Genomic DNA, 14,770 nt, shown 5'->3' on the forward strand with positions numbered 1-14,770 from the left:
GGCAGGATGCCTTGGGTGTCTGAATCGTAGTTCTCAGCGAATGTTAACTTACCTACATAAGTTTGTTCATCAGCTTCTGATTCAGGAGATTCAGAGTCTTCTTGGGGAAAATCCATTTTTTTCTTTTCAAAAGGGACCCAAGTCACTGTCTCCCCATCTCGGGTCTCTTAAATTTAGAGGATATAAAACGTTTGACCAAATGAACCAAAGAATCCACTGAAACTCAGGAAGAGGACTGCACTGAGTTACCAAAAAGCCTAAGCCAAGGCAAGCTAAGCTGTACTCATTTGATTTCAGGTGCTGTGTATCTCAATGTCAAATTGTCGCCCTCAAAGTCTTGAATCATGGGAGAGTGGCCAAGACCTCAGTATGGTGTTTGTGAACCTCTTCATGCGCAAAAATCATGGGATCATGTCCTTCTCTTCCAAAATCAAGATGTGCATCTCTGATGCCAGAGGGCTGCCTGCTGACGTGGGAACCGCAAGTACACCGGTCAAAGACGGCATGCTGGAACCTGAAGATGCAGCAGCCTGCAAAACTATGGCAGGATAGGCCTCTGTGGAAAACAACCCTTTTGTCAGGGTCTAAGCGCCTTACTTTACACAAGGCTACCAATTCCAGGGAAAGCAGAATCACTGGTTCCATTCCTCAGCTTTCTAACGCGTAACCCTTTTGTCTGATTGTTTTTCTTTGGAGGGCATGTCTCCGAGGGTCTGGCTAACACCATGGTAGCACGAAACCAGGCATGCTCCCCTCCTCTTTTTTTTTTTTTTTTTTTTTTTTGAAAGCAAACACTATGAAAGATTGTTGTGAATAATGGATTATTCATGGGGTGAAAAAAGTAGTGTGGAAAGAAATCCACATTGTGATTGAGACCGAGGGAAAAAACACCATGAAAATTTGGAGTTCACATTCTACACCAATTTTTCACAGCAACTTCCTCTAAGCTCAGTGAGACTCAAAATCAGACATGGAGTCAGTTTGTGAAAAACAATACGGGTTAACATGGCTGGCTACCTGCAAGAAGGCCAGCTGATGGACTGCATATGCTGTGCAAGGGACACATGGCAATGTTACCTGAATTGCAAGAAACAGCCAGATACAGCATCAGTAAGTGCACCCTTTAAACCACCATGCTTACACCCAGATGGAACGGCTTTGGCTGAAGCACTGTAGGAGGATAGAGTTCAGGAAAACTGTCTGGCTCCAGTCCACCTGCAGGGCAGGATATCCCAAGAAGTAGGAAATATAACAGTGAAGACTATGACAAACATACTGTGGAGGCAGAGAGAGACAGATCCCTCTAACTCAGGGAGAAGGGATCCACTGCCCAAGCTTGCCTATGAGGTACTCAGGAGAAGAAATTTCTCAGCTGTCCAGTCAGTGGACAAAGAAAGAGGTCTACTCTTGGGACATGCCATCTGTTAAAAATCTACGAATGTTTCTTGGTGCAGCATCTACACCCATGAATCTGCACAGGTCCTGATCAGTTGTTTTGCTATGGAGTTTTCCTGTATGGGAAAGTATAATTGTCAGAATTAACTTGTACTGCATTGGTTAGCCTGCAGAGGTAGCAAGTTCCACTCTCAATGTACATTACTGCGGTCATGTCTCTAATGACCTTTAGAGTTCGCTGCCTTTCTTAAACATTCTGAGGAAAAACGACTACCATTTATTTTACATTTTTGTGCAGTGTTCTTTCCTTACACTACTGTGTGCCCAATACCTTGAAGCATAAAGAATGACCACCCCAGGCCTCACAAGATGAATCGGTGGCTATGGTTCTTGCTGTGAGCTACTGACTTGAAAGTCTTCCCATCTTTTCTTTGAACTTGGTTCATTCACAAGCCTACTTGCTTTTTTCTTTTTCTTTTTTTTTTTTTTGCACTAGGTAACGCTGGGAAACATTTCTCTATGGGGGTTTTGCTTGTTGGTTCCTGGTGTTTATTAGGAGCCACTGTGATGTCCCTTCACATGCATTCGGGCTAGGGGAGCTATAAAGACAGCCCATACCACATGGTCTAGAATCTTCAAGATCTGTGGCAATCCACTTGATTAGGTCAACCTCATTTTTCTCAGTGAATAAAAGGATCTTTGATGTGCTCATATCCAACACTGCCTATCTAGGAAAATTATCTCCTGAAATGGGCTCAGGCTGGACTTCAGAAGCTTGAAAATTAAACCTAAGCTATTCAGGTTTTGCAACTTCAATGGCGGCAGACATGCTGAGCATATACCTTGCAGATGTCTAGCCAACCTTTTTTAAATAAACCTAGACATCAACAGATTCTATAGAAAAAAATAAAAATAAAAAAATAGAGAATGGTCCCCTTTAGGGTAGTTATCTGCTCAGCTCCTTGGCTGAAGCCTGGACTGACAAGCTTACAAATGCTCTCTTAGGGTATGCAAGGTTTCACCGAAAGAAAAGTCCTCTTGGGGAGGAGGCAGAGGGAATGGAATCCTCTACATCTCAATTCTCATAGGAAGATAAGGGTATGTGTCCTGGTAATCACAGGGATCAGAGTCATTGGACTCATGGTCTACGGAATCAGAAGAAAAATCAATTCTTTGTCTTTTAGAGGGGGAAGGCAGGCTTCCCCTAATTAAAGTAATAAGATCATCAGCCATTCTAAGCATTTGTTTCTGTGGCATGGGAGCTTGAGAATGCACTTTGGCCGTCTGTTTCCTAGGCAGAGTGTGAACTCTGGGCCTGCGAAATTCGGTAATTTTAGTCATTAACAAAACAGTCTGTTTAATACACACATCAGAAGGTCTGCATACACCCTCAAAAGTCGTTGCCTGCACAGCGGCTCCGGACCCATCCAAGGTAGAAACATCTGCAGGTTCCAGAGTTGAAGAAGCATCTCGCGGCATACCAGACTCCGAATGGGTCTCAGTAGAGGCCTGCGAATCTGTAGAAGCAGGTAACAGGGGCTGCGAAAGCGCCTCACTGAGTACCGGCGGACTGGCGACTAGTTTAATGGAAGCATCGTCGGCAGTTTTGGACCTATGCAGTCTGTCTTTATCCTTGCGTTTTTTTTTCAGAGGATCGGTAGTTGCATGGCTTATCAAAGCCATTTTAGAATACGGAGAATGAGAGTGAAAGAACTGAGACAAAAATAGCCCGACGAATACTTCAGGCATTGAACAAGGCACAAAACAGGCAGCGAGGGACGTCGTGGTCTGGGCCTAAACAGGTGACGCAATAAGAATGAAAATCTTTGTGAGGTATATGTTTTCCACACGCAAGACAATAGTTAACTTTTTCTGACATCAGTTAGAGCAAGAAAAAAGGGTCCCCAACGGGGTACTTAGCTTTAGAAGACTTCAGATTTGAAACTCGAAAAATTAAAATTTCAGGTAGCGGCTGACCAGCACTTGTGAAGTGCTTCTGCTTCGGGCTCCCGTGCGGCATGAAAAGCTGATGTAATGGCATTGGGCTGCGTGTTTTATATCCCTGACATCATGGAAGAGGAACCAGCATCCAATGCAGAAATCTCAAGACTCTGGTATTCGGGCCAACTGAGGGCTACCTGCAGGCAGATAACCCAAGTGCGATGACTGCAACAGTGAAACACGAAGATCATCAATACGTTTTATAGGGAAAAAAAAAAAAAAAAGAGAGAATGGTCCCCCCCTTTAGGGTACTTATCCGCTCAGCTCCTTGGCTGAAGCCTGGACTGACAAGCTTACAAATGCAGTCTGGTAGATCACTGAACCTGGCAGTAAAGTACTTAACATGTCAGAGGTGGACTTTACTATACTAACTATGCAATAATATCTAAGGTAAGGTAATATTGCCTGACTGAAGGAGAAAGGTGCTCAACTTTGTAAGTCTAAGACAGAATTTACTGTACTTATGACATCAACTATAATCCACGTACCAATCCAAAACAAAACTGCTGCTCCACATATCTGCAACTCAGTGCTTCTGCATCAGTGCAATATACTCAACACAAAGATGGGAAACCTGGCTGAAGCTGCCAAGAAACAACTTTTGAAAAGCTAATGCTACCCAAGCCAGTAACAACAAAAACATTTTTACAGTTAGAACCACACAAACCGCTGCAGAAGACTACCTAACTCAAAGGACGTCAACTCAGATAGAGCCTTTATCAATGTCCTGGTGAAACAGGAAAGTAACCACCAGGAAAGCAATGCTTCTTCTGTTCTGAATACCTTATGCAACAGCTAGAAGTCGGGAAAAGAGGTTGTCCGGGTAATGGTCAAGTATCATGTTTTCACTGGACAAGAAGCAGAACTCACTAAATCATTAAAAGCTTTGGCAAAAATGCTGCCTCCAAAAGGAAATACAATAGTGTACAATTTAACAGAGAAGCACAACATGGTTTAAGGAAAAAAGGAGGTTGTGCTTTACACTTTTGCCTCAGTTTTCTCGATCTCTCCAGACAATTTCTAGTGCCTTTTACTAAACTTTTACAAAGATCTTTACTAAGGACATGCTTTGTAAAAGCTTACTCAAGTGCTATAATGTTTATTTTTGTGGGGGAAATAAAGCCTTATGACTAAAACTAGATTTTAAGAAACTGACAGTCACAGTAACTGGAAGGAATAGGAATCACTTTCGATACAAACTCAAGTGCAGATTCTAGAAAGAATTTCAAACTGAAGTCCTAAAAACATTTACTGAATAAATCTCTAATGACAATAACATCTAATGACACAAAAAAAAAAATTACAAAAAATAGAAGTACCTACCACTTTTCAAAGACATGAAAAAAAATCACAACGTTTCCACAAATAAGTTATGGTCTTACGAAGGGCTGATTACACTTAGAAGTCTACTTTCATAAAACTTTTAGCTTTGGTAGTAAAACAATTAAAAAATCAAGTACTTGGCCAACAGGATATTACGCATACATCATCCTTCCATATCCCATTTCACAGTCAGTATCCTAAGTCCATCCTCAATTCTGTAGCTCAAACACCACAAATGGAAATGCACCTACTGCACCATTAAGCAAAAGAATGCTTCACTCTTACAGAACATGTAATTATGATTTAACACATCCAGTCAATACAGATTAATAAAAGCACATATTGGTCCATATTGCAGAAAAATGACTATGTAGTTAAGAGGCCAGAGAACATGTGTACCTGTTTGATGGTGAAATCGTTGATGAGATGGTGATTGTGTTCATTCAGATTGCAGTGCAGACTCACACAATCACTGTGCAATAGCAAATCCTGCAAGGTGCTCATCCTCTGCAATCCCAAAGACCTCTCAACTCCATCCGGTAGGTAAGGGTCATAGAAAATCACATTGAAACCAAACACCTTTGCTCTTAAGGCAACAGCTTGGCCAATACGCCCTTTAAAAATTAAACACATAGGACTAATTAACAAAAAATCGAAAGTATAAACAGACAACTAATTATAGTAATCAATTACCTTTAAATATGAACACAAAAAATAACACACTGACACACTGCTGCAAACTTTCTCCTAATCAAACTAAATACAGAACCAAACAAATTTTTAGATGATCTTAACATACTCCATCACCGTCTCAACTTTATTTCTGTGCACTGATACAGCGTGCTCTTGTAAAATTAGCATATTGACACTAATTGGTCCACAGTTATCTCTGCAACACAGTAAAAGACCTACCACTGATGCTGATATAAAACTGTACATACGAACCTAGTTACTTAATATCAATATGAAACTAATTCTGAAAAAAAATATTGGCCAGGACATAAGTGGAATAAATATTTGGCTATTGCATTAATTGTATTAGCCAATTAAATACAGCTTCCCAGTGAAATCAAATGGACATCTAACCTGGAACTCATGCTTTATATTGCATACTGCCCACAGTCCCATTTTGTTCCTGGTACTCAGAAAAAGGGCTCCTATAGCATCAAATTAAAATACATTACTGTACCTATTTTATGCCACGTTTAGTGATCATAAATCTTAAGTGCTCACCAAAAGTGGTTGCTTGTTGAGGGGGCAGTTTAAATGAAATAAAGGGACAGTCAGATGATCAAAATAAAGTGCTATCATTGTGGCTTGGAGAGACAGCGTGCAACAATGTTCCTGATGCCTATAGTCTACATACTGGCAATAACAGTGTGCTGCTCTGTACTCAAAACTGAGCTGCAGTGAAATCCTTAAAAAATGAACATCACACTTGGGTGGGTTTAGTACCAAAGTATATTACTAGAATTTCCTGAATATTTTATTGTGAACTGTTTTAAGGGAAAACACCCTCTCAGTTACAACTAGGAAATCTACAGCTTTTCCTTTCCAATTTATTACAAAGTAACATCATGGAGTACTAAGAAGATGGCTATCTTTTAATTAAGTCAGCAAAGTGTGAAAGCACATGGAAGTTATGAGACCAGGGTTGTCCAACGGCAGCATTTTTATATATGAACAGCAAGGTGAAATATATTACTGCAGCCACTGCACCTTTTGCTTTTTTTCACAAACCACACATCAGAAATGTGTACAGAAAGTAGCTATCTTGTTTTGGGGGCAGGCTATGTATCAAAGAGTGCAATTACATGATTCACTTAAAAACAAACAATGTGGTTAGGATTGGGGTGCATACGTGTATCCGAGAGCAAAAAGTTGAAACATTACTGTGGTCACTGCCTCCTACCACTTTACAAGAAAATGTAGAGTAGTTACATGATCGTTGTCAAATACAAATGATAGTTTGTGGAGGGATAGATTATGTGTCTAACAGCAAGTTTAAGTATGTTATTGTAGTATCTTGTATATCTTTTATTTTCTTCTCAATGAGACAAGTGTAGAAAGTGTGGCTATCACTACTGTGGGAAGCAAAATATTAAAACAAAGGGCACCAATAAGATCACTTCTAAAAACTGATATGGTCTGCTGGGGAAGTCTGTATTTTAACCATCATTAACAATATATTGGGCAGCTCAATGGTGCAGCCATTAGCGCTGTCGCCTCAGAGCAACAAGTTTTCTGGGTCGATTCTCAGCTGGGGTGCCTTTCTGTGTACAGTCTGCATGTCCTCCCTGTGTTTGCGTGGGATTCCTCTGGGTGCTCCAGTTTCCTCCCACATTCCACAGGCATGCGTCTGAAGCCTTTCTCCACGGGCATCTGCTGAAAATGGGCTCTGTCCCAGTCGGACTTTCCTGGTAAACAAACGTTAAATAAAGACGACTTTACAGTCAAATGTGCTGTACCCATGTCAGGAGGAACATATGCAACCAGGAAACTGTGCAAAACAGCTGAAGCAAGTGGTTACATTTTTAGAAACACTGCCAATGCTTTGACTTTTGCATTTAAATTTCACAGCCTCTCTAATGTATACGTCTGTAGATTCAGTTCACAAAAAAGCATGAAAACTTACTTTTTCACACAGGAGGGGATCACTTAAGTCAAATATGTTATTACAATATAAGGAAATATATGTCTCTATTCCTATTAAGTGACCATTTCTAGCATTAAAATGCTACTGCTGAGAAAAAAAGACGGAAAAACATTACTGGAAATTCTGAACTAGCACTCACTTATTTCCTACAGACACTTCAGCACAAATATACACTGTGAATGTAAAAATCATAGAATATACAGTTTATAACTGAATATCTAGATTTGTTGTCCAAAACTGCTTGCTACATTTTAAATGGTTTTAGGATCACAACCCTGAACTGACTCTCTACCATTTTCATCACATTGTGTCAGGCTTCAAATTGTGCTGCACTCAGACTCTACTAGGTGTACAATATATCTGATCAAGGTGGTAGTGTGTAACCCATATCTAGTCTTTCTTTAGTGGATTATTACAGCTGAAGTAAAATAAAAAATATTTATTTTTCACTATCCATGGCAACACTTCCTCCATGTATAATGGCATCCTCCAATGTGCATTGTACACAAGTAAATAAGAACTTGCTGTTTTTTTTTTTTTTTTTTTTTTTAATTTTTTTGAGAACTACCCTAGGGAAACTGAAATATGGCTTCCTGCACACAGCTGGTAAATTCTGAATCGGTGGGGTCATGGTTCCACAGTATGACACCACACCCAACCCAACCCCCCACTTTTTTTTTTTTATAATTCTACTAACAAGTTGGGATGAACCGAATGTCCACAACATATGTTCACTGAATCTACATTAGACCAAAAGTAAAAAAATAATTTTATTTCACCAGCCAAGGCACTATTTATGTTGCTGCACAGGAAATGCCTACATTCCGTATATGGGTAACCACAGCTTTTGATGCCATATTAAATCAGATATGAGACGCAGTAAAATTTACTTTATTTTAAATTTAACTAGAGTAAACCACTGATCACAAATGCCCACTTTTAATCATGGCCTGGAAAAGCATTACATTTTGACAATTACAGAGATGTATTGCAGAGTAAAGACAAACTATACACTTGATAACATGCAGGAATTATATACACTAAGATATAAACATACACGTATGCAATTTCTGTGGCATCAGAGATAACTGAGTAGGTTTATAAAACATGTACTGCATTGTTGCATATAGTTATTTACAAATTATATCTTTTAATAGTCAGTATATAGATGTCTGCTTATAATACAGACCTATATTGCAGTAGTTTAGGAGTGCATTAGCATGACACTATTATTAAGTACAGAGAGGTTAAAAGAAGGGATAGGAAAGGTGTCATTAAGTGGGACTTGGGGATTTATAGCTTAAGTTATGTTTATGCGCTTTAAGATATACACCAGCATTTTATCATTTTTAGAATGTGCAAGTTTGCATAACAGGATGCAGCTTTAAAGTGAGGTTGGCGTGGATTTCCAGATTTTAGGACCTAGTACAGAGAAGCAGCAATTAGTGCAATGAAGTTTAGCTTAAGGGGCCTTTTAAGTGGGTACAGAATGGTCACAGTTTCTAAGGTTGTGGGCGGAGTAATTTCATATTAAGCTAGAAGCTAGTGGAGAGAAGGTTTGGTTTGGTTGTGTCATAGTTTTGACTGCCGAGTGTTTGAATGCGTGTGTGATTTCATTTTAAGGTATATGCTATTAAGGGATACCCGCACTACAATTGGGAAAGAAACATGCTATTGCCTAAAGCATTCTGGAGGGCTTTCAGAGGAAGGGAGAGAATAATTTACTCCAGAAAAGCAGCAGATTTATTTTCTTTCCTGTACTAAGTGTAAAGAGAAGCTGAGAAGTATCTAGGCAGTGTCCCAGGTATTTGAACAAGTTAGCGTTTTCCACAGTGGCATTATTATGTCAGCAACTTGTAGTGTGGAAGTACCTTTGTTTGGTTGTTTCCTTTGTCCAGAAGAGAATGTTTTTGCTTTAGATAAATTGAATACAAGTTTGTCACCGATCCAGTAAACCAGGATGTAGTAGTACAACTGAAGCTGCTTATGTACAACCATTAAGGGATTTACTTGAGTGGTCAATGGCATATAGTGAGTGTGTATAGAGGAAAGGAAGCTCCAGTGAAAATTTGTTGACATATATGGAGAAAAACAGTGGGGGCAAGAATGGATCCTTGTGAAACACCTTGCTTTAGACTGCCTAATGGAGACAGACAGAGGAAAGTTTTAACAAAGAAGTGTTTATTTGATAGATAGCTTTGGCATCACTGTAGGACAGCCAGGTTAATGCAGATACCAAGATGAAGGTGCATTGCCTATGCCACAAGTAATAATTCAATAAAGGTGTTTAAAAAAAAAAAGAAGACAGTGTAAAAGTAGACTGTCATCTACTAGACTGAATGGCTTTGTCAAGTTGAGAAAGACCATACCTGTGAGTTGCCTTTTGTCCATCCCTAGTAGGATATTATCACCCCTGGTCCACAGGGCTGATAAACTGCTCCAGCCAAACCAAATTCTATGTTTGTTAGAGAGGAGTTTGTACTCCCATAAACACTTTGTAAATTGTGTGAGAAAAATTTTTTGAGGATGTCTGCGCCAGGGTGGCAAGTAAATAGATCAGATGGTAATGTGAAAGTCTGGCAGGTTTGGGTTGTTTTGGTACTGGATTTTAATAAAGCAAGTTTCTATATGTCTGGCATGACGGGGAACATGATATTGAGAGCATTTTGTACCAGTATCCAGTACAAAAAGTATTCAGCCAGAATTCTCCACTGTTTTTCTTATTAACTAATGTACAGCCTCTTATGTAAAGCCATTGAATTGAGCATCAGAAGGCTTTTGCTATCAGTCTGAACAATACCCATTTTCTACCTGGGGGGGCTATAAAACCTTTGCTCATAAAGCTAAATAAAACTAATGCTCAGAACATACATACAACAAAGACCTCATTAGGTCACATAATACATAACACATAATAATACTGCAAAAGAGAGAGAAAACTCTACAAAAACAATGTGAACTATTAAATGATGGAGATATCCACCCTAACCCAGGTCCTTATGATACAAATCCTACTACTAATATAAAACCTCCCAAACTAACTCAAATCAATACCAGACCAGCAAATAGTCTACTCATTCTAAATCTAAATATCAGGAGCATCAACAAAAAGATACATGAGCTTCATGCTCTGATCTCACAATATCTCCCAGATATAATCAGTTTAACAGAAACATGGCTAAAACCAATCAGCAAGGATACAGAGATACTACCACCTGGATACAGTAACCTTCAGCAAGATAGACCAATGAAGAAAGGTGGAGGCATTGCTCTACTTTATAAAAATACACTATCCATAGCTAAAACTGAGTTGACTTTACCCCCTCTGGACAAGGCAGAAATACTCCAAACTAAGCTCAAAATAGGTAACAAAACTATCAACTTAGTTACAGGCTATATCCCCCCAGGCAATAATATCCCCATCATGGAAAATCTACTCCAATGGCCATCACAGACCATGCCACAAGAAACTATTCTATTAGGGGACTTTAATATTGACTAGCTCACATGCTCTTCCCAGGATCCCACTAATCATATCAACCTACTTACCTTCTCTCAACTAATCAAAGAACCCACTAGAATCGACAAGAACAGTAAAAGAGAATCACTTTTAGACTGGATTCTACTAAAGAAAATACCTTGCTCATATTTAGCAAGTACCCTTCCTGACTCACTAAGTGATCATCAAACTACCTTCCTAGTCAAATACAACTCCCATCACCCCCAAAGCCCTATACTTCAAACAATAAGAAACAAAAAACACTTCAACTTACCAAATGTCTTACAAGATCTACAGCTCTATAACTGGTCGTAACTGTATTATCTACCCCTAGACGAAGCTATCAAACACTTCAACTCTACCTTCCTAGAGATACTAAACAGGCATGCCCCTCCAAGAACTACCAGAATTAAATCTAAAACAGTTCCATGGCTATCAAGGGAAACAAGGCAAAAAATAAAAGAAAGGAATAGTGCCTGGACAGCCTAGAGGTCCAACAAAAACCCAGCAACACGGCAAGTATACCAGCAGATAAGAAATCTTACTAAGAAACTAGTTATGCAAGATAAAAGAAATTACTTTATCACCCATCAAACCCAACATTCAAACAATCCAAAAAAATTCTGGGCAGGCTTAAATAGGTTACTACACCCTGGAAAAACCACTACTCCACCCCCAACAACAGGCCTAACAAAAGAAAACAAAGCTGAATCATTTAACTCATTCTTTACTGAGACTGTACTTGCCCTTGCCCAAAACCAAACCTATCCAAATACTACAAGTGGCCCCCCAAACCTAACAGCCCCACATTTAAGCTACAACCCACCTCAACTTCCTATATAAGAAAACTACTATCCCAACTAAAACTAACAACACTAGGAGCAGATTCCCTCCCCAATGAATTCTTACAACTAGCAGCAAATAAAATAGCTAAACCAGTCTCAGTCCTAATAAACCGATCCATCTCAGAAGGTTCAGTACCCTTGATTTGGAAAACTGTCTATATTAGAAGTGTCCGACCTGAGGCCCGCGGGCCGCATGTGGCCCTCAGAGCTCTTCCATGTGGCCCTCAACCTGTAACTGCAACATGGATGTACGCATGCTCCAAAACACTTTTTTTGTTTTGTGTTTTTCGCTCCCGTGACCTGTAACGCCAACGTCGTTGTGCACATGCGCCAAAGCACCCTTCTAGTTTTGTTTTTGATCCAAAAAAGGGTCAGAGTGTTTACTCCATTATTTTGCTCCGAAAAATCAGTGCGTGTGTTCTCACTGAAGAGGGACTCATGTATGGATTTGCCGCTGTTGCCTTTGAAAGGGACAGCAATTACCTGTGTTAATAGTTAAGTACGGAGTGAGTGAGTGCATACATGAAAGCAGAATTGTGTGCGTGAAAGTAGAAGAGTGTGTGTGTGCATGTGTATATATGTGTGCATGACAGAGAGAGACGTATGCACAAAGAGGCTAACAATGATCAGTCTACCTACTGAACACAAACAAGTTGGCTCTCAAATATATCATACATTAAAGAGTACACTTTCATTAAACTGTGGCTTTCCTGACAGGGAGAGTGTTGTATTGAACATGAACTCATACCTCTTAACTGTATGGATTTTCAAAGAATGTCTGAATTTTTGCCTCATCTTCCAATTTGTGTCTTTTGCTTAGGAAATAAAAGTAGTCATCCAAGGTAATGCAGTTCCAGGGAGTAAGAATGAGACCGCAGCCTAGGGTTAATGGGTCAGTAGTGGACTGACTATGTGGGACTGTTGCATATAAAGTTGTATTGTTTTTTCAGACAAACAAAAAAGCACCTAGTACTGTTTTTTCATTGGTGGGTTCTAAGCAGTGGTAGATTGGACAACAGTAAGCATAGCTTTGGTGGATCATCAATACTGGCAAATCAAGTGGGCACAATGTCATTTTTTAAATGTTGGGGATTTTAGTGTGTATGTGTGTGCTTATGTGTTGGGAGTGCTGCAACAGTAGATGATTATTAAAGACAGAGACTTGCGGACTGTGGAGAATATGTTTCTTTGTTTCAAATCCTAATACTTGGGTACGCATGCCAGAAGTAGATTTTTTAAGACATAGCTTCTTGCCATTTACAGTGGATGGATATTTACATTTAATGGACAATGTATTAGCGTGGGCCTGTGGGGTTCTGAAGGATGCCAAGTCTACCACTGCCAATGTCTTGTAAAGTGACCTGGAAATGGATATTGGGATGTTACTGAAAAAATATAGTAAGTGGGTTTAGTTTAATTAAACAAAGTGTACTTTCAATTTACAGGCCATAATTTAATTTATTTCAGGTAATCCAGATACTGGTAGATTGTATACCATTAGACTTAATTAGGGAGAGCTGTCATTCTGGGGAAACAAGCAGCCCTAGTTTCAGTGAAAGCTCTGTGGTTGCTTGCAGGTAGGAAGTTGCAGGATGTTGATGTAATGTGATTTATTTATTATTTTTAATGCAGTTGCCATTTCAAAAAATGGTTTTCTTTGATGCAAAAGAAGGCAGGACTGAATGATCCATATAATGTTTAACTGACAATAATGGGATAGAAAGATTATAAGTGATGTATAATGTTTGCAGCTACAGTTGTTTCAATGGTGTCTGTGATGCATAACTATTTTTGGGCCTGTGTCCCACTTTTATTTTTCGCTTTGTCCAGATTTCTTGCTCTAAGGTTGAGAGGTATGGTTCCATACTAAATCAGAAGTTGTATTTACCTTGGAAGACTTTTCGGCATAATTATGAAAAACAGATCCTTTTTAATATCTCTGCTTATTTCTAATATAAACTGCCATGTAACCTTGCAAATAACCTTCTTATTAAGCTAGTTTACTTCTTTTGGAATTGACAGGTATGATTCATCTGTTCAGACATAAGTGCTAATGTGACTGATTTCTTGCAGCAGTCTGTGGTTTACATAATCACAATAACTTTTCTGTGTTTCTGGGTGTGTAATCATTTTAACAGTTTTAAAGAAGTTTTCCAAAAATAAATAAATATATAATAAATAAATAATCCTCTCTACACTTGGAGCTACTGACAAAGTCTGGGAATTTGTTTTTTTTTTCAAAAGCGAAGGTCAGCATTACAGCTCGGTAAACTGTCAGTCTGTGAGTAACTTTTTAAAGTCCTTGTCTATTCCTTCCTTCTGCACAAACTAAAATGTCTGTCAAATGGCTTTAGATTGGAAGGAAGTTTATTTTTATTTATTTTATTTTACATTTGTTTACCGGGAAAGTCCGACTGGGCACAGGTCCATTTTCAGCGGAGGCCCGGGGAGAAAAGCTCCAAAAATAACACAAAACAATATAATACAATACATGAGAGAGAGAGAGAGAGACGGCAAATTATGGATGTAGTACTCGTACAATATGGCAGAGATTACATTTTATAACAGTGAGAATCATTGAGATACAGAATAAACTTAAAAACATTTTTTTTACAGTTGTAATTAAAGCAAGGCAAATATCAATGAGTTAAGTTTTTAGGAGAAAGCTGTTTGTACATAGCTGAATATAATTTTGCAAATGGAATTCTTAGTTAAACATGCCCCTCTTCTTGGGCAACTAGATTTGAGTAACCAATATTAGATCTTAGCCATCCAGATGGGAAAGGTTAGTATGTGGATTTTCCATCTGGTTTGATTAAGGCTATGCTACTTACCCAAGGACTACATTTATGGCTATCCATCCAGCCATCGTGTTGCTGAACTACACTGTTTGATAATGAGAAGAGCTTTTTACAGAAGTTGAAGGTTTTTGTCAAGAACCTGTCCGTAAAAAGTGGCTTGTTTATGTTGCAGTGAAAGCTGTGGTCTTTGTAGTAAGCGTTTTAAGTATAACCAGTATTTCTGAGGCAGAGGAAGTCTCTTAAGGCAGGA

At 39.0% G+C, this 14,770-nt stretch overlaps 1 protein-coding gene across 5 annotated transcripts in view; it reads right to left on the minus strand.

The window, feature by feature from the left end:
* LOC122790431 (C-terminal-binding protein 2-like) overlaps window positions 1-14,770 on the minus strand; it is a 1,897,537-nt gene that overhangs the window by 919,821 nt on the left and 962,946 nt on the right. For all 5 annotated transcript variants that reach the window (XM_044057965.1, XM_044057966.1, XM_044057962.1 and 2 more), the window contains one exon: window positions 5,119-5,333. In XM_044057965.1, the coding sequence (XP_043913900.1) occupies window positions 5,119-5,333 (215 nt within the window). The remainder of the gene's footprint in view (window positions 1-5,118; window positions 5,334-14,770) is intronic.

The sequence above is a fragment of the Protopterus annectens genome, chromosome 16.part0 (assembly GCF_019279795.1).
Source record: "Protopterus annectens isolate FY-2018-M chromosome 16.part0, PAN1.0, whole genome shotgun sequence".
NCBI lineage: Eukaryota > Metazoa > Chordata > Ceratodontiformes > Protopteridae > Protopterus > Protopterus annectens.